Source organism: Trachinotus anak, unplaced genomic scaffold, assembly GCF_046630095.1.
Source record: "Trachinotus anak isolate AG129_WGS33_773 ecotype Australia unplaced genomic scaffold, CSIRO_AGI_Tana_v1 ptg000028l, whole genome shotgun sequence".
Lineage (NCBI taxonomy): Eukaryota > Metazoa > Chordata > Actinopteri > Carangiformes > Carangidae > Trachinotus > Trachinotus anak.
The window spans coordinates 4194916-4214910 of record NW_027273879.1 but is presented as its reverse complement, the minus strand read 5'-3'; the positions used below and the strand labels follow the sequence as shown (position 1 = coordinate 4214910).

General features: G+C 38.9%; 4 protein-coding genes across 6 annotated transcripts; 1 reads left to right on the top strand and 3 right to left on the bottom strand.

Moving 5' to 3' along the window:
• The first annotated feature begins 194 nt into the window (after positions 1–194).
• Positions 195–2853, top strand: nsa2 (NSA2 ribosome biogenesis homolog (S. cerevisiae)). The gene is made up of 6 exons (XM_071466650.1): positions 195–345; positions 1142–1329; positions 1443–1593; positions 1707–1886; positions 2073–2265; positions 2560–2853. Exons 1-6 carry the CDS (start codon positions 343–345, stop codon positions 2625–2627), a joined length of 783 nt encoding a protein of 260 aa, XP_071322751.1. The 5' UTR covers positions 195–342; the 3' UTR covers positions 2628–2853.
• Positions 2854–3194: 341 nt separating this feature from the next.
• LOC139611755 (torsin-1A-like) lies at positions 3195–8402 on the bottom strand. The gene is made up of 5 exons (XM_071466644.1): positions 8065–8402; positions 6370–6638; positions 6086–6261; positions 5070–5197; positions 3195–4940 (listed from the first exon to the last, which is right to left on the bottom strand). The coding sequence occupies exons 1-5, from the start codon at positions 8264–8266 to the stop codon at positions 4696–4698; spliced, it is 1020 nt and encodes a 339-aa protein (XP_071322745.1). The 5' UTR covers positions 8267–8402; the 3' UTR covers positions 3195–4695.
• A 1688-nt stretch (positions 8403–10090) lies between these two features.
• LOC139611756 (torsin-1A-like) lies at positions 10091–15058 on the bottom strand. Of its 2 annotated transcripts, none has more exons than XM_071466645.1 (5): positions 14720–15058; positions 12680–12945; positions 12397–12572; positions 11669–11796; positions 10091–11588 (listed from the first exon to the last, which is right to left on the bottom strand). In XM_071466645.1, the coding sequence occupies exons 1-5, from the start codon at positions 14916–14918 to the stop codon at positions 11344–11346; spliced, it is 1014 nt and encodes a 337-aa protein (XP_071322746.1). In that variant the 5' UTR covers positions 14919–15058; the 3' UTR covers positions 10091–11343. The 2 variants fall into 2 exon arrangements, with proteins under 2 accessions (XP_071322746.1, XP_071322747.1); XM_071466646.1 differs by lacking the exon at positions 14720–15058 and adding an exon at positions 14121–14448 and having other exon boundaries at positions 11296–11588.
• A 1476-nt stretch (positions 15059–16534) lies between these two features.
• LOC139611757 (torsin-1A-like) lies at positions 16535–19580 on the bottom strand. 2 transcript variants are annotated; one of them, XM_071466648.1, is made up of 5 exons: positions 19279–19580; positions 18646–18911; positions 18381–18556; positions 17602–17729; positions 16535–17046 (listed from the first exon to the last, which is right to left on the bottom strand). In XM_071466648.1, the coding sequence occupies exons 1-5, from the start codon at positions 19445–19447 to the stop codon at positions 16799–16801; spliced, it is 987 nt and encodes a 328-aa protein (XP_071322749.1). In that variant the 5' UTR covers positions 19448–19580; the 3' UTR covers positions 16535–16798. The 2 variants fall into 2 exon arrangements, with proteins under 2 accessions (XP_071322749.1, XP_071322750.1); XM_071466649.1 differs by having other exon boundaries at positions 16668–17046; positions 18760–18911.
• Positions 19581–19995: the final 415 nt, after the last annotated feature.

Genomic DNA, 19995 nt, shown 5'->3' with positions numbered 1-19995 from the left:
CCATGAAAACAAAACCGGCTCCGTCAATGATAAGATTGTTTAATATACATACATAAAATCATGCATTATTATATACCGAATTAATGTTTTTAATTAATAATAATTAGAATTTAATTTATCCTTAAACCGTAATAATGGAGCAGCGTCGCGATAAGCCGTTCATATTAAACCGACGGACAACCGGTTGCGTCACGGTGACGTACTTCCTCTAAGTTTCGGCTCCGGGGAAAACAACATCTAAAGGACCCCAGCCTCCAGAAAAAACACCAAATAACCAGCGTCTTTACCAACTGATACCACCTTCGACGTATTCACCGTAACACTTAGCATCTTTGAAACACAATGGTAGGAAAACAACCTTTTAAGAAGTGTTTTATTTGACTTTCATCGAACAGTTAACGCGTTAGCATGTTGTGGTAGCATTAGCTTTGGTTGACATGTGGCAGGGTGTCGTGCTGCTCTGTTATTATGTGTAGAAAATGTTTCTGTGTAGAAAGTTTTAACTCAGAAAAATCCATTTGACCTCTAGTGACAGTTGAAATAGTGAGTGTATGAGCGGGAAAGCTCGGTTTCTGTGAAGGATAGCTCACTTGTTTACCATCCATACGGCTTGCTCGATGGTAGATGAGTAAACTACGTTAAATTTCTTACAACTTCAAATCCCTCAACTGGAATATTTATGACACGTTACACAGTTTAAAGCGGAATTGTTTTTGCAATTCTTCAGACAGCTTGACTGTCCAATCGACAATCAAACACCGAAATGTTTACAATTTGTTTACAAAGCAGCAGATCCCGGCATTTGTGAATCTGGGACAAGAGAATGTGTGGCATGTTTAAAAAGTGACGGGTTTATTAGAATAGCTGTTGGTTATTTTTTGTTGATCGACTAATCGTTTCTGCTGTAGGAGACCCGTGTGTGGTGTAAAAGCTGTTAATTTGCAAGCAAAACCTAAATCCATACCATAGAGCAGGCTGTTAGGTCATATCGATCCGTATTAGCTTTTTCACTGTAAATATTTCCCTGTGTGGTCAATTTTACTTGGAACTGGAGACTGCAGATTTCTGCACCAAGCCAAATCTGTGCATTCATATCATATGAAGTTGAACTGAATTGCATATTTGTTTTTATATTTTATAGCCCCAGAACGAGCATATTGAGTTGCACCGCAAGCGGCATGGCTACCGCCTGGACCACCATGAAAAGAAGAGGAAGAAGGAGAGCCGCGAGGCCCATGAGCGGTCCCATAAAGCCAGGAAGTTGATCGGTTTGAAGGCCAAACTGTACCACAAACAGAGACATGCAGAGAAGATCCAGATGAAGAAGACGTGAGTATAAAGGGAGAAAACTGGCTTTGTCTCGACAGTGCTTGTTTTTCTAGCTGGCTTAGAAAAACTGTGTCCAATTAACAGTCAAACTATTCTGACTTGTATCTTTGCAGCATCAAAATGCATGAACAGAGAAAGACAAAACAGAAGAATGATGATAAGACACCAGAGGGAGCAGTGCCAGCCTACCTTTTGGACAGAGAGGGACAGTCCCGTGCTAAGGTCCTCTCCAACATGATCAAACAGAAGAGGAAAGAGAAGGCTGTAAGTCTCAGCTGAAATCAGCTTGTCAGCAGCACCCATTTTTTGGTGGTCTTATAGATCTGTGGAGATGATGTCAATGGTTTCTGAAGACATATGTGTAATATTTTCTGTAGGGCAAATGGGAGGTGCCCCTGCCAAAGGTGCGTGCCCAGGGAGAGACAGAGGTGCTTAAAGTCATCAGAACTGGAAAGAGACAGAAGAAAGCCTGGAAGAGAATGGTCACCAAAGTTTGCTTTGTTGGCGACGGCTTCACCCGTAAACCCCCCAAATATGAGCGTTTCATCAGGCCTATGGTAAGATCGCATTATACTTTTGTTTTGAAATGTTTTACACATTATATAACCTTCTACACTTGAACAAATCTTCAACGCGGTTTCATTGTGTGCATTTAGGTTTGATGTTAAAGTTGAATTGTGCATTTCTGTTTCAATCAAAGTGCCTCACTCCTAAATGACCTGTTTCTCCTTGTTCTACCTCAGGGTTTGCGTTTTAAAAAGGCTCACGTCACACACCCAGAGCTGAAGGCCACATTCTGTCTCCCCATCCTCGGAGTAAAGAAGAACCCCTCCTCACCCCTCTACACTTCTTTGGGAGTCATCACAAAAGGAACAGTCATAGAGGTCAATGTCAGCGAGCTGGGCCTGGTTACACAAGGAGGAAAGGTTGTCTGGGGTGAGTGCTCGAGTCTATGTGAATCCATAAACCCACTGGTCAATTAATTAATTAATTTATTTATTTATAAATTAACTTCATTAAAAGCTCAGTAAACAGAAAGAAATCTTTAAAACAGCACCAGTTCTCCAGGTATATTTGTGCAGTTTTTTAAGGTACTTGGCAGGTAGGTTGTTTCAAGCATCAAAAAAAAAAAAAAAGAAGATTCATTAGTCGGCAAAATGTGATACAATAAATATTGTATAGATATTCATGTGGTGTGTGATAATGTTGTAAATTTCTTCTGCTCCTCAGGTAAATATGCCCAGGTGACGAATAACCCAGAGAATGATGGCTGCATTAATGCAGTCCTGCTGGTATAAGACTCTCAACCTTTATACAGACTGTACCTGGTCACTCTTAATTTACACAAGGAGTGCTGATTACCACAAAGAACACAAAGACGCAACATGCAAGGGGCTTGAAATCACGGGACCGTCAGGAAGATCACGGATGCAACACAAGTTTTTTGGACATTCAGAGGAAAATAAAATGAGGTGATTGCTGTGTTAAATTTGATATAAATAAACTTGATATGACACCAGTTAATTTTTTTTTACCTTTGTCCCTTTCTTTGCTCACTCGTAAAATATTACACCTAGTAAGATAACAGTGAAGCAGTTGAGCTAGTCATTTGACAATGAAGACAGTAAAATAGATCCTTTCTGATACCTGGTGGTTGAGAAATGTGTTTAAGAAAGGAGGCTAAGAAAAGTGGAGCTTATTGTGAAAACCATGGATTGAATGATCCTAATAAAGTGGGATCAAGCTGTTACGTAAAGCCACCTCTTAGCTAATGTAATCAGACTAAATCATTCATTCTTCACAGCAACAGAGCAACACATATTTTAAAGCGTATATGACAAAAAAACTGCAGAACAAAAACAAAATTAACATAGACAAAGCCAAGTATTTATTGTGGAGTCAAACGTACAACACGCTAACCCTGTGGAAAAAAAAAAAAAAGCAGGCCATGTCTTTTCAGGATATTCTTTTTTGCCAAATAGCAACATTTTTGTAGGGTTTGCTATCAGCACCTTTAGCAGTATAATCATTGACGGATGTGTGTCATACTAAGTTGAAAGAAAAAAAAAAAGACTTGAGGAAGGCCACTGAGCCAGTCAGGCACCACTACTTAAGGGAGCATATTCCAGTTGAGGTAGCAGAGTTCTTATGTTAGCAGGAAGCTGAGACCGTACCTGTTATCAGAAGTAATACAGTGCATCTGGAAAGTATTCACAGCGCTTCACTTTTTCCACATTTTGTTATGTTACAGCCTTATTCCAAAATGGATTAAATTCATTTTTTTACCTCAAAATTCTACACACAATACCCCATAATGACAAAGTGAAAAAAGTTTGCTTTAAATTTTTGCAAATATATTAAAAATAAAAAACAAAAATATAACTTGGCACACCTATTTTTGGGCAGTTTCTCCCATTCTTCTTTGCAGAACCTCTCAAGCTCCATCAGGTTGGATGGGGAGTGTCTGTGGATATTTTCTGGATGCACTGTATATGAGCAGGTGTACATTGCTCTAGGAAGAAACAGCACAGCAAGTAGAGAGTGCAACTTTGATGGGAATAATACACATAGACAACCTTACCAAAACGGACAGCTATAGTTGAGATGTTGCTGGATTTACTATTCAAGTTCTTCCCCTCTGAACAATTATTCCCTAATATTTGACCCAGCCAAAGCTCAGCTAATGAACTACAAATTAAAAATGCCCAGCATATGATTTAGCTGATTCTTGTTTTATTTGGGATTTTTTTTTTTTTTTTTTCCTGGTGGCATTTCCACCAGAGCAGCTTGATAATGTCAGCTTTACATCCACACCTACGGTGTTCATTCACAGTCAGTTTGAGGAAGCAACAGCACATTTTTTCACAATGTTTGGGCAAGACTATTATGGACTTAACACTTCCATATAGTACAGACAGTATTCTGCTTTGAAAAAAAAAAAAAAAAAAAAAAACCTTTTGGCTGGAGTAGGGCACAATCATTACCTCTTTTAAAATCAGAAAAAACAGTGACGTGTCATAATTTCAGGACACATTTAGTCATTAAGAATCTCATAGGAAAAGAGCACAATTTTTGAAACTCTCATTGTTGTGACATAAAAGTAGAGCTCAAACCCCTTACTAAGTTACAAAGGATAATATTCCAATCATATTATTTCTTCATTGAGCTGGCACTGTGTGCTTTCATCAGCCTGTTCCTTCAGTGTAAGGGAGATCACGAGGTCAGACAGAGAAAAACCCAAAGACGTTTTCAGAGTTCAGTCAGCTTGACTTCTTCTCTTTAGTCATTTGGCTGAGAGTTTTTATTTAAAAAAAAAAAAAAAAAGTGCACTTTGTGATCAAACATATAGTCTATCCCATGGTTACATTATAAGTAGAAGTGCAACTTGGTGTCCACCGTCTTGCAGCCTATGACAGAGAAGACTCTTTCATCTTTGGGGAAATACACTAAATCTTTGGCAAACCTCTCTGCCACATCCTGGTTTGGCCGAAGTCCTCTGTATTTCATCTCAGCCATGGCACACCTGAGGACATGGCCATACTCCAGAGGCAGGAATGGGATGAAGAAGTCGACCAGGCTCTTGTCAATCAAACTTGAATGAAAAAAACCACCTACAAAAAGATATTTTCAGTATTTAAAAAAAACACAAAAACAAAACATTTTTTTTTTTTTTTTTTTTTTTTACCAAAGCTAATTTCTGAATCATAATGACACAACAGCATCCCATCATTTATACTCACTTTGGGTGTTGCTGTACAGTGATTGAGAAAGTGATGTTTCCACATCTTTGAGCTTGATCTCCTCTCGTTTTCGTCCTGCTTTCACGAAATCTAAAGCTATCTGTGCAATGGTTTCCCCCCCAGCATTGCTATGAGGGAGATCACAAACAGGCAACATATTAGATTTTCCTCTGTTCATCTCTTCTTACAAGATAAACAAGCTGAAAAAAAATCAACATATCACGTATAGTAGGTATACTCTCATATACTTTCAGTTTATGACCTTCAGTTTATACCTATGGTTTTTTCAGACTGCATTATTACTATTCAACTGCTCTGAGTTGTTTTTATTCCCTTCTACTTGTTATGAAATTACCCTATAAACCAGGGGTCAGCAATTAGGCTAAGTTTGGCCTTGGTCAGTTTTTTTCCTAATCCATTAGATAACCCCCCCCCCCCCCCCAAAAAAAAACAAAACTTTCTTGCTCTTTTATTTTGTTGGAAAAATCAAAGTGATTCTGTGGGTAGCTGAAGTGCAGCCTGCAGTCTGATGCCTGACTGTCATTATCACTCTCAACATGAATAACAGTATAATAAGCATTCTTCAAGTGAGGATAGATTCTCGATTTGGTATTTTGGCATGTGGGACTGCCGGTTTGATATTGTAATATATTAAAAAAAAACAGATTAAAATAATCTGACAGGCCAGATATCAACATTTCTGGAACCTTTCCAAAACCAATAATGCACCATTCACACCTGCTTCACAGTGTGATTAGCCAGATATGAAGAGGTCTCGCTCGAGCTCTATATTTTTCATTCTTGACACAAACATTTCATGTGAACAATTACAAAGTGAAACACAATAAATGCCTTCGAGCAGAGACTGCTTGAAAATGGTCGCTCTGCCTTTGAGTGTGGTCATTCAGAAAAAGCTATAAACGCTTTTGAATTGTGACGTGGTCAGACGACACGTCGTACACATTTGTTCTCAATGAGCATAACCCAACCCTAGAAGAATGCATTCAGCTTTTCACCTGATGAAGATGAAGATGGCTTTCTGATAAGAAACTCCATCCAGCTTGTCATAGTAGTCCAGGCATGACTTAATACTGTCAATCAATTCAGGATGCATCTTATCCACCTCATCAAAGACGAAAATGGAGCGTTCACATTCGGAGACACCTTCTCTGAGCCACTGCTTTAACTGAGACTGAGGAGAAACAGCAGCATATTTAATTCATACAGGAGGCTGAAAAAGAACAATGTCAACTGTGTTTCAAATGACAGTGAAATGAGTCAGCCTGTTTGTTCTCCATACCTTGTAGGTATTAAGATGTTGTTTTGGATGTGGGAAATGATGTGTGGCTGTGAAAACATGAAAAAATCTGCTCTTCATTCCCTGCTTGAAAATGTTTTCAGCAATTAGCTGAGCAACAAAGTTCTTCCCTGTGCCGGTCCATCCATGCAGAGAGAGCACCAGGGGCTTCTTTGGGTTTTCATTGCTCATAAATCCATCCACAGCTGTTAAGACGCTGTGTGACGCAATGTGCTGTCCATACAGTTTGAGCGCCAGGTCATCTGCCAATCCTAGACAGCAGAAAGTGGAAGGTCAACATTAGTGACACCTCACTGAAAAACCTCTTTCAGATTCATATAAACCACCAGAATCTTGCCTCATCTCACATCATAGTTCCCCGTAGTCTTGTTTTCTTTTAAAAAGGTTTTTGATTCTATGTGGCAAGAGGTATTACATTGTAAAATTCACCAGATAGGTTTAAGGGTTAAACTTTATGACATTTTTACTGTACAATGGTAATAAATGTGGAGTAAAACTGCTGATCTATTTACTCAAGGGAGAGGAGTCTTTGAGGGCAACAGCTTATCTTCAATCTTTGACATTTAACAATAAGGAAGTTAAATTCCTGCTCTGTGCCGATTACCAGGAACGCAGCAGCACCTGGGCCTCCTGAAGGAGTACTGTCAGAACTGGGCCTTGGCAGTCAACTTCAACAGATCTAAAAGCATGATCTTCCAAAAGAAGCCCAGATGTCACGAAACCAAATATCAAATGAAGTTAGGAAACACCATCTAGATCACACTCTATATTATGATTATGTGGGTCTCAGTATCAGTGCCTCAGGTAACTTTGGTCTGCCAGTGAATGCAATGAAACAAAATATTAAACAGCTAAATAAACTATCCCATTGATTGTTAACAATAAGAAAAAAAAAAATCACTTAAAATGTGGTTATATTTCAAATTGAGCCCCGAAGACACACTGAGATTTCACAGACTACAAACCCAATAACTGAACCCCCATAGGAGTCCCTTCTGTCAGCCGGTCCAGGGACTTGCTGATCAAATATCATCCAGTACTGTTCAACCTCAGACCAGCACAGCTTTTCAACCAAATTACAAAATTAAAAAAAGATGCATTTCTGGAACATTGGACAAATTAAACGTCATTTCTATCAGACCCTAAACCACAAATACAAATTGAGTATCTTTTTATTGTCAGAGATACAGAAGCAAGAAAAGGTATGTGAACGCTTTGGAATTACTTGATTTGCTTCATGCAAGAGTCTTAAAATGTGACTGACCTGTTCTTCACCTAAGTCAAGACTATTGTCAAACACAGTGTGCTTAAGCTAATACCACACAAGCAGTGAAAACCTTTCATGTCTTTATTAATCACATCCATTAAACATTCACAGTGGTGGTGGAAAAAGTAAGTGGATCCACTGACTCTTGGACTTAGTACTGTACCTGACAATTCACAGCAACAGATTCTATAAGGAGACATGCATACATGTCTATTAATTAAAACATGAACAAATAATTATCTTGACAAACATTCTTATGGACCACATTCTTATAATGTTCTTGTCCTTTTTTTTAAATCCATTTATTTGTTTATTATTTTACTTACTGAGTTAGAGCCTTTTCTTTTGGCAGCATTGTTCACCTGACATCCTGAACTGAACTGAACTGGACTGAATCAAGTGTGTGTTACCTTTCCAGTCGAAAGGATTCCACTGGTCTCCACAGCACTCGTAAAACTTGCAGTAAATGCTCTTGTAGTTATAGGCTGCAGCTCCTGCCACAGTCGCAACCACGCCGACCGCTATGGCCGTGGCGATGTCCTCACAGGGATCAGACACGGCCGAGCAGACCAGCATCCACAGCAGCAGGACGTGTCGCCCCCTCGGTTTCATGTCGTAGGCTTCCACGCGTTTCTTATAAAATTAAACCGTCTAATAGCTCAGTGGGGCGGAATGAGAGAACACACCTGGAGGGAGAGTGGGTGAACACACCTGGAGGCGGAGTGGGTGAACACAGGTGGAGGCGGAGGAGCCGGAGTCTTTTATTTTGATTTGATTTTTTTTTTTTTTTTTAAATAAACTTTATTTGCACAATAAAAAGGATGTGGACATGTTTACTATTCCAACAACGAAGCAATGTGTGCACCACAGATGATCGTGATGCATAAAAAACATATCCTACATAAAAATACTAATTAATTAATAGTGAAATAATAATAAAAACAAATATAAACAAAGCTAAATTACATGAATTGTAAATCACAAGGCTCTAGTTTTGACCGCTTTAGAGTTTGTGCAGGATTTTAGTGGCTAAGCTTTACTGTTATTTACAATTTTCACATAAAGTCACAGCCTCAGTGACTTTGCAAGAGATACTCGCTGTACTCTGACGTCTCTTTATGAATGAGCTTCTTCCTCTTCCTCTCTGTGCTATTGTTTGCACTGGAATTAAATGTTTGATAGGGAAACAGCAGGAAGCAGCCTGCAAAACATTTAGAGCTTCTAAAAACACAAGATGTCTGGACAGCAACATAAGAGGGGTATGGATCTCTGCAGATCATTTATAGAGCAAATCAGACAAGATTCATAAAACATGCCTCATGACTAAAGATATATTGCAAAAAGCAAAGGTCAGATTAATGATAAGCCAGCTTCTATAGGTAAAACCTTACAGGCTGACATCACTGATCTTAAGCCTTAGCTATAAACTACTTTAATTTATCCAACAACATAGTGGAAGAAATGCACAAAAGAAACCAGCATGTCATTGGTTATTAGTCTACTATTAGTTACTAGACTACTGTGGAGACCTGAAGTACACTTACATTTTGAATTATAAGAATTAATGCACTGTAATTTGACATCTTTTTAAATATACATCAACAAAGATCCATTAAACATCTGTGCACTAATAAAACAGCATTGTCCTTCTCACCATATTCATGGTATTATATTATAGTAGAGTGTTTTCAATGGTCATATTTTTTATGACCATTACTCCATTCCTTCTGACATAGAAAAATCCCCTTTGCATATTTTGATGCTTCAAACTCATCGCTTTATTGTTTTGAAATATTTCACGGTTACTTTTATTACGAACATCCTGTTTAACTGTTACTTGTAATTCGGCTTCATACTTTAGTGCAACCCCACCCTCCATGGCGGAAGGTCAAGCCTTTGTCTGCAACCTGTAGCTGCATGATGTCACTGCTTCTCCCTCTTTTCTTTACTCTTGGCCTGGACCTCAAGTTGCTCTTTGCACAGAAGTGTTTAGCAAGATGTTGATAATGATAATTACGCAACTCCTTTTTCAGTCCAAATTTCACCCAAGTTTAGTACATTTACTGGCTGTTTAACTTCCTTATATACTCAGTACTTGTGCAGGACTCAAAATAAGATGAATCTAGGTGAATACAGGTTATATCCCTACAGGCTATTGGTGTAGTCTATACAGATCTGACAAATAATACTATACAGGTTGTATGCTCTATCTACTATACATACTATACTTTATATGCACTAGTTTCTATGGGCATATTCCAAAAGCCCTGAGCAACTTTGATTTCCATGCAAGGCATCATTACTTTAACTATAAATAACTAATGTAATTAAGCCAGCTCATCAAGATACAGCCTCTTCATTTAATCATCACCCTCTGGTTCATGCAGTGCACTCATCAGCCTGATGATGAACATGCGTCAGAAATAGTGACACAAATAAAAATTTCTTGTTTTATTTGTGATTTGTTTTTCTGGTGGTGTACAGCAGAGCAGCTTGATGATGTCAGCTTTACATCCACACCTACAGTGTTCCTTCACAGTCACAGCAAACTGTCAGAGCCTGAGAAAGCAACAGAACATTTTTTCCCCACAATGTTTGGGCAAGACTATTACGACTTAACACTTCCTTCTGTTAAAAGACAAAATACAGTACAGACAGTATTCTACTTAAAAAAAAAAAACAACCTTTTGGCTGGATTGGGGCTCAATCATTAGCTCTTTTAAAATCAATCAACCAGTTTTATATACAACATCATTTGAATTTTGTATCTTTGAAAATAAGAAAAATCAAGTTTTGGTAAAAAAAATAAAAATAAAAATTTAAATGTTGCTAAAATATTTCATGCAGTGTCCTACTGCAGCTCATTAAAAAAATTCTAAGTATCCTGTAAGGAAAATTTATCAAGGCAAATTTATCTGGGTATTTCAATATTTCACAATGGACAAAGATATCAGTAATATATTACTCATACACAACAAAATCTGCCTGTAATGTATCATATTAACCAAACTGGATATTACAAGTATATGGCTGCTCATTAAAGAAATTATTTCCTGCTAATGTTGATTTTAATGATACATACAAATAGTTTTCTGTTTTATGCATTTTTGTGTTTGAACAATTAGACTTTTCGAGAAGCCACCCTGCAGCGCCGACTGACCCATCTCACCCACCACTGTTAAAAAACTCATTTGTATAATGGACACGTGTGTAAAATAACACCGTAGATGTAATAAAAATAGTGACAGCAAAAATTAAGGCAGGTGTTTTCCAGTAATCCATATATCTGGAGTACACATCGGAAAACAAATTCAAACAGTGACGTATTGTAGTTTCAGGACACATTTAGTCATTAAGAATCTCTCAGGAAAACAACACCCATCTTTGAAACTCTCATTGCTGTGACATAAAAGCAGAGCTCAAACCCCTTATTCAGAGAGTACTATTCCAAGTTGTATTATTTCTTCACTCAGCTGGTGCTGTGTGCTTTCACTAGTCCCTTCAGTCGGTGTAAAAGAGATCAAACATTAGAGAAGTCCTGCTGATCCTCTTCATGGCCCCAAGGTCAGACAGAGAAACCTCCAAAGAGACGTCTTCACTTCCTCTCTTCAGTCATTTGGCTGAAAAGTTTTCTTTATAAAAAAAAAGTGCACATAGTGACTGAACATAGCGTCCATCCCATGGTGACATTATGTGTAGTAGTCCAACTTGCTCTCTATCGTCTTGCAGCCTTTGACAGAGAAGACTCTTTCAGATTTGGGGAAATAGACTAAATCTTTGGCGACTGTGTCTGCCACTTTCTGGTTTGGCTGAATCCCTCTGTCTTTCATCTCAGCCATGGCACACTGGACAACGTGTCGGTACTCGAGAGGCAGCAACGGGACGAAGAAGTCCACTAGGTTCTTGTCAATCAAACTTGTTCGATAAAAGCCACCTACAAAAATCCATGTTTTTCATCAGAGCTAGTTTCTGAATGATAATGGCACAACAGCACATCATGTTATTCATACTCACTTTGGTTGTTGTTGAACACTGATAGAGAGAGCTTTGTTTCCAGGTCTTTCAGCTCGATCTCCTCTCGATTTTGTCCTGCTTTCCAGAAATCTAAAGCCGTCTGTGCGATGCTGTCTCCCCCAGCATTGCTATGAGGAAGATCAGAAACAGGTGACATTTTAGAATTTGCCTCCCATTAAAAACTGCAACAGTAGGGCTCATACCGTTTTCACCTTGTGAGGCTGTGTGTGTGTGTGTGTGTGTGTGTGCATGTGTGTGTCTCGTCATGGCAAAATGTGGTCCCGGAGACACCTACTGTAGTGCGAACTACCTCAGAGGTGGTTGTTTATATGCCTGGGGACAGATTTTGTCATTGCTATAGCGTCCCAAGTAGATCTATTTGTCATCACAGTGTTTTACATAGTTTTTTTGTGTTGTGTTTTACAATCCCCTCCCCACATGCCTTTCCAGCATCGGCTTAGAGGGGTCCATGTCTGACTATTTCTGGGACCTTTCAAAAAAAACAAAACTCTATCATTTGCACCTACTTTGGGCTGTGAATAACCAGATGTGAGAAAGGATCAAGGGTTTGAAATTCTCTCTCTCTCTCTCTCTTTCTGTTTTTTTTTTTATTCTTGACACAACCATCTCTGTCACCTTTAAAGTGAACAACCTAATGCAACACTATGAATGCCTGCCAGGAGAGACTGCCGGAAAATAATAAACCCTTCGAGCATTCAGCTTTTCACCTGAGGAAGATGAAAATGGCTTTCCGATAAGAAACTCCATCCAGCTTGTCATAGTAGTCCAGGTATGGCTTAATGCTGTCAATCAAGCCAGGATGCATCTTGTCCATCTCATCAAAGATGAACATGGAGCGTTCACAGTTGGTGACATTGCCTTTGATCCACTGCTGTAACTGAGACTGTGGAGAAACAGCAGCATATTTAATTCATGCAGAAGACTGAAAAAGAACAATGTCACTGTGTTTCAGATGAGAGTAAAATGAATCGACTTGTCTGTACGCCATACCTTGTAGGTAAGATATTGACTTGGATGTGGGAAGTGGAGTGTGGACGTGAAAACATGAACAAAGCTGCTGTCCATTCCCTCCTTGTAAATGTTTTCAGCAATCAGCCTACTAATAAAGTTCTTCCCTGTGCCGGTCCATCCATGCAGAGAGAGCACCAGGGGCTTCTTTGGGTTTGGATTGTTCATGAATCCATTCACAGATTTTAAGATGATGCGTGACGCAATGTGCTGTCCAAACAGTTTTTTGTCCAGGTCAACCTCCAGTCCTGGAAAGTCCGCATAAAGAAAGTTAGTGGCCGCAAACACCCGACTGAAAATCGTCTCTCAGATTGTTTAGCTGAAGTGGTAGCCATAAAATTTTCAAAAGCAATGGAGATGAAATAGGTTTACATTGACACACATAAACATTTTTAGTGTTGATCCTTTTAGACCTTAAGTGGGCTGTGCCATCAATGTGGAAATGACTTAAAGTGTGTTTAAGCAGCTTTCTTGGTTTTTAAAACAATTCCTAATGAATTATCTTTCAAAGAAACAGATGGTTACCTCTGTGACTCCAATGTATGCCTATATATGAGCGGCTAGTAGCCACCCAGTATTCACAAAATACTCTCAAACCTTTCCTCTAAAACTCTCCCTTGTTCCAAATAGTTTTCCTTCACTGTACCTACATTTAAGTACCAGCACGAAACAGCTAACCTTATCTTAGTCATACAGCAAACCGCATAGCCTGTAAATCATGGGCTGTATTATAACGTGTTACGAAATGATCATTAGTTGCAGCAGTGGCTCTGTTATGGCATGGGCATGTATGGACGCCAATGGAACTTCCACAGTGGCATTTATTAATGATTACACTGCTGTTGGAAGCAACAGGACGAATGCAGAGGCACACAAAAACGTTCTGAGTGCTCATATTCAGTCAAATGCGTCGAACCTCACTGGATGATATTTCATCATTCAGCAGGACATCAGCTCTAAACATACGACCAAAACATCCAGAGAGCTTTATCGGGGTGAAGAGGTGGAATATCCTCGACCAGCTGAGTCAATCACTTGATCTCAATCTGCCTGCTGAAGACCAGACTAAAGGCAGACATCAGGAAACAAGTAGCAGCTGAAGGTGGCTGATAGTCCATAGTCCATAGTCCATAGTCAATAGTCCATGACTGCAAAGGATTTTCCAAAAGATATTGAATATGATGATTTTATTCAACTAATTTTTGACCCCTTAACAATGGGCACTTTAAGGTGTATCTCCTACACATATTTTTGTGGACCAATGTAAACCTACTCTAATAAAAAAGCCTTACTTTCCCTGTTAGGCTTCAGTTTTGACAATAGTCAAGCTGTAGCACTTTCACTGTCCTCGATTGCAGGTTTCTGTAAATAATTACCGTTATTTGCACCTTTAGTCGTGTTGAAACAAACTACACATGCTTACCTGTTGCATTGAAGGCTATCCATTTCGGATCGCAACTTTCATGTAAATAATTGTAGATCGTACGGCCCAGAGTCGCACCGATCCCGATCACCACGGTTGTTGTGACCGGATCAAACGTGTTCACCAGCACGCCGCTGGTCAACAACATATGCAACAACAAATATAAACGCGCCGCTTTCATCGTGGAAACCATTTAATTTCTGACATCAGTCGTTTTTCATGCGTTAAAACAACCTTAAAGCCACGGTGAAACCGCGCTAATTCAGCGGACTCCCTAGCTTCTTTACAACGCGGAACTTCCTCATACGTCACGAACACGTGATGAACACACTGAGCTCTGTTCAACAAAGCCTTACAATTGTTTAATAATTACAAAAGGATGCAAAATGAATAAATCCAAAGTATTACAGTAAACTTTAAATTTATAATTAATTTATATATAATAATATACTAATTAGGTACTTATGTGACAATGTAGAACATACAACTGCACGGCTAATGTTAAACCAATCACTAGCTTAAAGCTGTTATAAGTATGAAAACACCACAAAAGAGTCCGATGTGGTGGCTTAAGTGTTAGCCGGATACACGTGTTTTACCTGTCCTGTTGAAAGAAATCCACTCGGGTCGACAGCACTCGTGGAAATGGTAGAAAATGTTCTGGTAGCTAGCTAAAAACGCCGTTAGAGTCGCAGCCATGCCCACCGCTATGGTGGTGCTGATGGGTTCGATCCCCTCGGTCAGGCCGGAACAGACAAGCATCCACAGTAGCAGGACGTGTCGCTTCCTTGGTTTCATTTCGCACAAGTATTACTTCTTTATCGACAGAAGTTTAAAATGGTAAAGTGTCAAACAGCTTGTTAAAGCGGAGGAAGACTCCGGGAGGTGGAGGTGGAGGTGGAGGCGCTCCGGTTGTCATGAACACTCAGGGATGAAGTGACGTCAGAGTCCAGAGGTTGATCGATTAATGGTATTTATTTATTTTTTTTAAAGATGTGCCTAAATTTTATTTTTTTTTTGACATTTTTTTTAATCTTATTGAATTAAGGCACGTAAAATATCATTAACCATCTATTTAAAAGCATTTACGTTACATGTGAAGTTTAAGTATACAACAAAATTGACTCATGACTAAATAAATAGAAGGATAGAGGTTCAAACGGTCATCAGACATTTTCAGTTCTTTGCACTCTTGGAGTTAAAAAAAAAACTGGGGTTTTATCGTTCTCCATTTCGAATCGTGGATAATATATGTAGACACAAGTCTCAGGTTATTGAATAACAAGTTACCTTATTCCAAACATGACATTTTCTCTTTTGAGAGGAGCAGGTAGGTGGATTTTTCATGACAGCCACTCCTGCATGTCAGAATGATTTTTTTTTTCTATGAACAAATAAAAACACAGATGAATGCTTAATAAAAAATACAATAGAAATAAAATAGACATAAGTACATAAAATCTTAATGATAGTTAATAGGGTAAGAAGGGGTAAAAGGTAACTAATCCATGATAGTCATGTCAGTGTTAATGTGGGCAAAATAGATAAATAAACAACCACACCAGGGATGGTTGTTAAAATATGCAATAATTTCTAATGCAATTGCAAATGGTACAGTCTGTCTGCTTACCACTGTCAACGAAACCATAATATCATCTCGGATCCCTGGAACATTCACACATTGATGAAGAGTTTCCTTTTACAATCACACGAAACCAAAAAAAAATTATTCTTAGAAGCTCAGTTACAACACCTCCTTGGATCAATCCCTGCCCTGGATATGTATGGGCACATCTATCTCATCAGCATTGAAGCATTAGGAAATCACAAAACATCTATGTAAGAGAAAAATTGTTACAAATTTAGCTTGGGGGAAATAGAAAATGATTAAATGGTTAAATATATGCTGTGGCCAAAGACAAGAAAACCAATTAGTTGAAAAATAAGATGAGCTAGTGAAAGATACATAGAAGAATAAAATAAATTAAGCTTTAATGCATAATGTATGCATTTGTTCAACTCTTAAGTGATAAGGGGAAAAAATATTGATGTATTAATCTATATTTTTGACTTGTCTGATAAACTTTTACTATGTTTTGTACATTGTGGGGCTCCGTAATTAAAGCCTCACAGTTACAAATGAGTCTGTCATCACTGTAAAGGTGAAAGAGAACCAGTAATTCATCGAGAGAGAGAGAGAGAGAGAGAGAGAGACAGAGAGAGCGAGATGGGTGACACATTATAGGAAAAACCTGAAAAATGAGTGAACAAACAGGATGACAATGCCCCCATCCACAGGGTATGATGGGTCACTGAATGGCTTCCTGAGTATGAAAATGATGTGAATCACATGGTGTGGCCTGCACAGTCACCAGATCTTAACCCAATTGAACACCTTTAGGAGATTTTGTTAGACAGCGCTCTCCACTGCCATCATCAAAAGACCAAATGAGGATATTGTTTGGAGAAATGGTCTCACCTCCCTCCAGTAGAGTTCAGAGACTTGTAGAATCAATGCCGAGATGCACTGAAGCTTACCTGGCAGCGTGTGGTGGCCCAACACCTTACCAAAAGGCATTATGTTAGTTTTTACTCTAATTTGTCACCCATCTGTATGTAGTTTCACTTCCCCTCCTCAGTCATTTGGCTGAAAGCATTACACATTAACATAGTGTCCATCAGTCAATATAGTGGTACAACCTTTTTTCTATTGTCTTGCAGCCTTGGACAGAGAAAACCCTCTCAGATTTGGGGAAATAGATTAAATCTTTGGCCAACTCAGCTGCCACGTCCTGGTCTGGCTCCAGTCCTTTGGCTTTCATCTCAGCCATGGCACACTGGACTACGTGTCGGTACTCCAGAGGCAGGAATGGGATGAAGAAGTCCACCAGATTATCATCAATCAAGCGTGAATGCCAAAAGCCACCTACATGATGATGAGATAAAAATATACACTCAGTTGGTAGTTTATTAGGTACACCTACAATCTCATTTGAGAGCCCCACAATAAAAATCACAAACTTAAGGATTTATTCAGTTTGTGTTGAAACTGTTTTAGAGCTTTGTTGAGTCAACGTTGTGGTCATTTTTGAGGCAGTAGTTTGTGATGCTGTTGAACTGTATTGCATTACACTGACAGTTGTTTCAATTATTGTGTCCTCCCCATTTCTATCAGTGAGGGTAGGCTAAATAACAAACACCTCTCTGTACAATGCAATACAGTTCAACAGCAGCCGATGAAATGATCATATATTTGAATCAACGCTTCTTCAAAACAGTTTCAACAAAAACTGAATATTATCACCATCATGACGGAGGATTTATTGCAGGGCTGTTGTATTAGACTGCATTAGCTTTAGCTAGATGTACCTGGTAAGCTGCCTGTAAATCTATGCTGTCAGTAGTTAAGTTAAGAAAAAAAAAAAGGTTTCACATTTTTCATCCGTGTGTGATGAGCAAGAATAAAAAGAAGTCCTCTCACTATTGATGTCATTAAATGCTGATGCAGAGAGTGATGTTTCCAAGTCTATGAGCTTGATTTCATCTCGATTTCGTCCTTCTTTCCAGAAATCTAAAGCTGTTTCTGTGATGACCTCCCCTCCAGCATTGCTAGGAGGAAGATTACAAACAGGCAATATGACAGTGGCCCAGAGAGCTCAATGCACTGCAACAAGCAAAATTCACAAAAACATCTTCATCAATTTGACATGTGGGCTGCAAATATTTACAACACAACCAAATACACAAATGCATTATAATTCATAAACCATCCATGAATACATCAATACGCATTTGTTGTTGAATGCTTTTAACTTCAAAAGTCACAAATCAGTGAACATCAACTGTATTCCAGCCAGGTTCATCAGTTTTTAGTGTCCCCTAGAAACTCTTCCATTGTGTTGTGAACATTTGCAGCAGAGGATGTTTTCTGAATTTGCTTGTGTTTTCTCTTTTTGTATGTGTTTTCTTAAGTTGCAGTGTGTTGAGCTCTCAGGGCCACCATACAATACATTAGAAACAGCCTGTGATTGTTATCACTATTTATCAGATATAAAAGAATACATATAGCAACAGCCGCATTTCAGTGCAGTTCCGTATCCTCAGAGACCATGTATAAGATTAAATAGTGCAATATGTTGAACTGAATGCATGGACTGCACCCCTATTGCAACATACTTGTAAAGCTGGAAACATATTTCTTCCAGTATAAAGGTTTGAATGAATGAGCTGATTGGTCAGAGAATGTGTTTGGCCTTTTACCTGAGGAAGATGAAGATGGCTTTCCGATAAGAAACTCCATCCAGCTTCTTGTAGTGGTTCAGAAATGACTTAATGCTGTCAATCAAGCCAGGATTCATTTCGTCCATCTCATCAAAGATGAACATGGAGCGTTCACAGTTGGTGGCATTACCTTTGATCCACTGCTGTAACTGAGACTGCGGAGAAACAGCAGCATATTTAATTCATACAGAAGGCTGAAAAAGAACAATGTCACTGTGTTTGAATCGTGTCTACGTTTTCATACCTTGTAGGAATCAATTTGACTTTTATGTGGGAAGTGATATGTAGCTATGAAAACATGAACAAAGCTGCTGTCCATTCCCTCCTTGTAAATGTTTTCAGCAATCAACCTACTAACAAAGTTCTTCCCTGTGCCACTACGTCCGTGCAGAGAGAGCACCAGGGGCTTCTGTGGGTTGTCATCGCTCATGAATCCATTCACAGCTTTCAGGATGACGCGTGATGCAATGTGCTGACCAAACAGTTTGCTTTCCAGGTCTGCCCTGAGACCTAGAGAGTACACAGCAGAACATCAGCAGCATAACCTTATCATTGAGCGAGTAACAACAAGAACAGAACAGTTCACAGCCAAGGGGTTCAGAGGCAGAGCTCATACATCACAATAGATATGAAAATTTAAAAATATCGTGCAAAAAAATAGTTTTACCTTCTTGTTCTTGGTGTACAAAATAGTTTTAATGTACTACTTGGAATCCATTTCAAAGACTGTATAATGTGTTGTGATTGAAGTGCTTAGCTTTATTAGCTATGTGTGTTTTTGGACAATATGTTAAGCAAATAACTGCAGAAGATTGTTGTTTAAGTTGGGTTCAAACAAGCTGTAAACACAGTACATTTACATTCCTCACATCCTTACCTTCTGCGTTGAAGGAAATCCATTCTGAATCACATCTTTCATGCGTATTGAATAACTGCCACAGATTCGAAATGACACCAACAGTCACTGTGATCGGATCAAACGTGTTTACCAGGACACTTGCTGTCAAAATAAGGTGTAGCAACAAATATATTTCCACTGCTTTCATCGTCAAAATCACTTAATTCCTGACATAAGCTTGTAAAACAATCCAAACACGGTAAGACCTCACTGATTCAGCAGACTAATAGCTTCTCTGTGACAGTAACTCCCAGCAGTGTAAACAGGTCCAGCATCCTTCCTTGAGTTATTGTCAACGTGTCCCAGAAAGTTGCCAAACAAGCTGAACTGCTTTGATGTTAAACCAGGTGCCTACGATACAGGGAAGTTGTGTTTGAATGATTTCATAATGCAAGGCTGGATTACCTGCCACAAGGCCCCAGATCCCCAAGAGCCTCAAAAGCCCCAGTATGATGAACTGTAACCTTTGCTTGAGACACACGTGTAGCATGGCTAAAAGTGGCATCACTGTACAAAAAATAAAACTAAGGTTTTTGACTTTTGCTTGAATAAAATTATTTTTGACTTGGATTTATTTTTTATGGATGGAGTGTCTCTTTAAGGAGTGATTTGAACTTAAACATGTGAAAGTTAATGGTGAAAATGTATTGCAACGTTACAGAGATGGGGCTTCTTAAGCTGTAAGTGTAGTCTTTT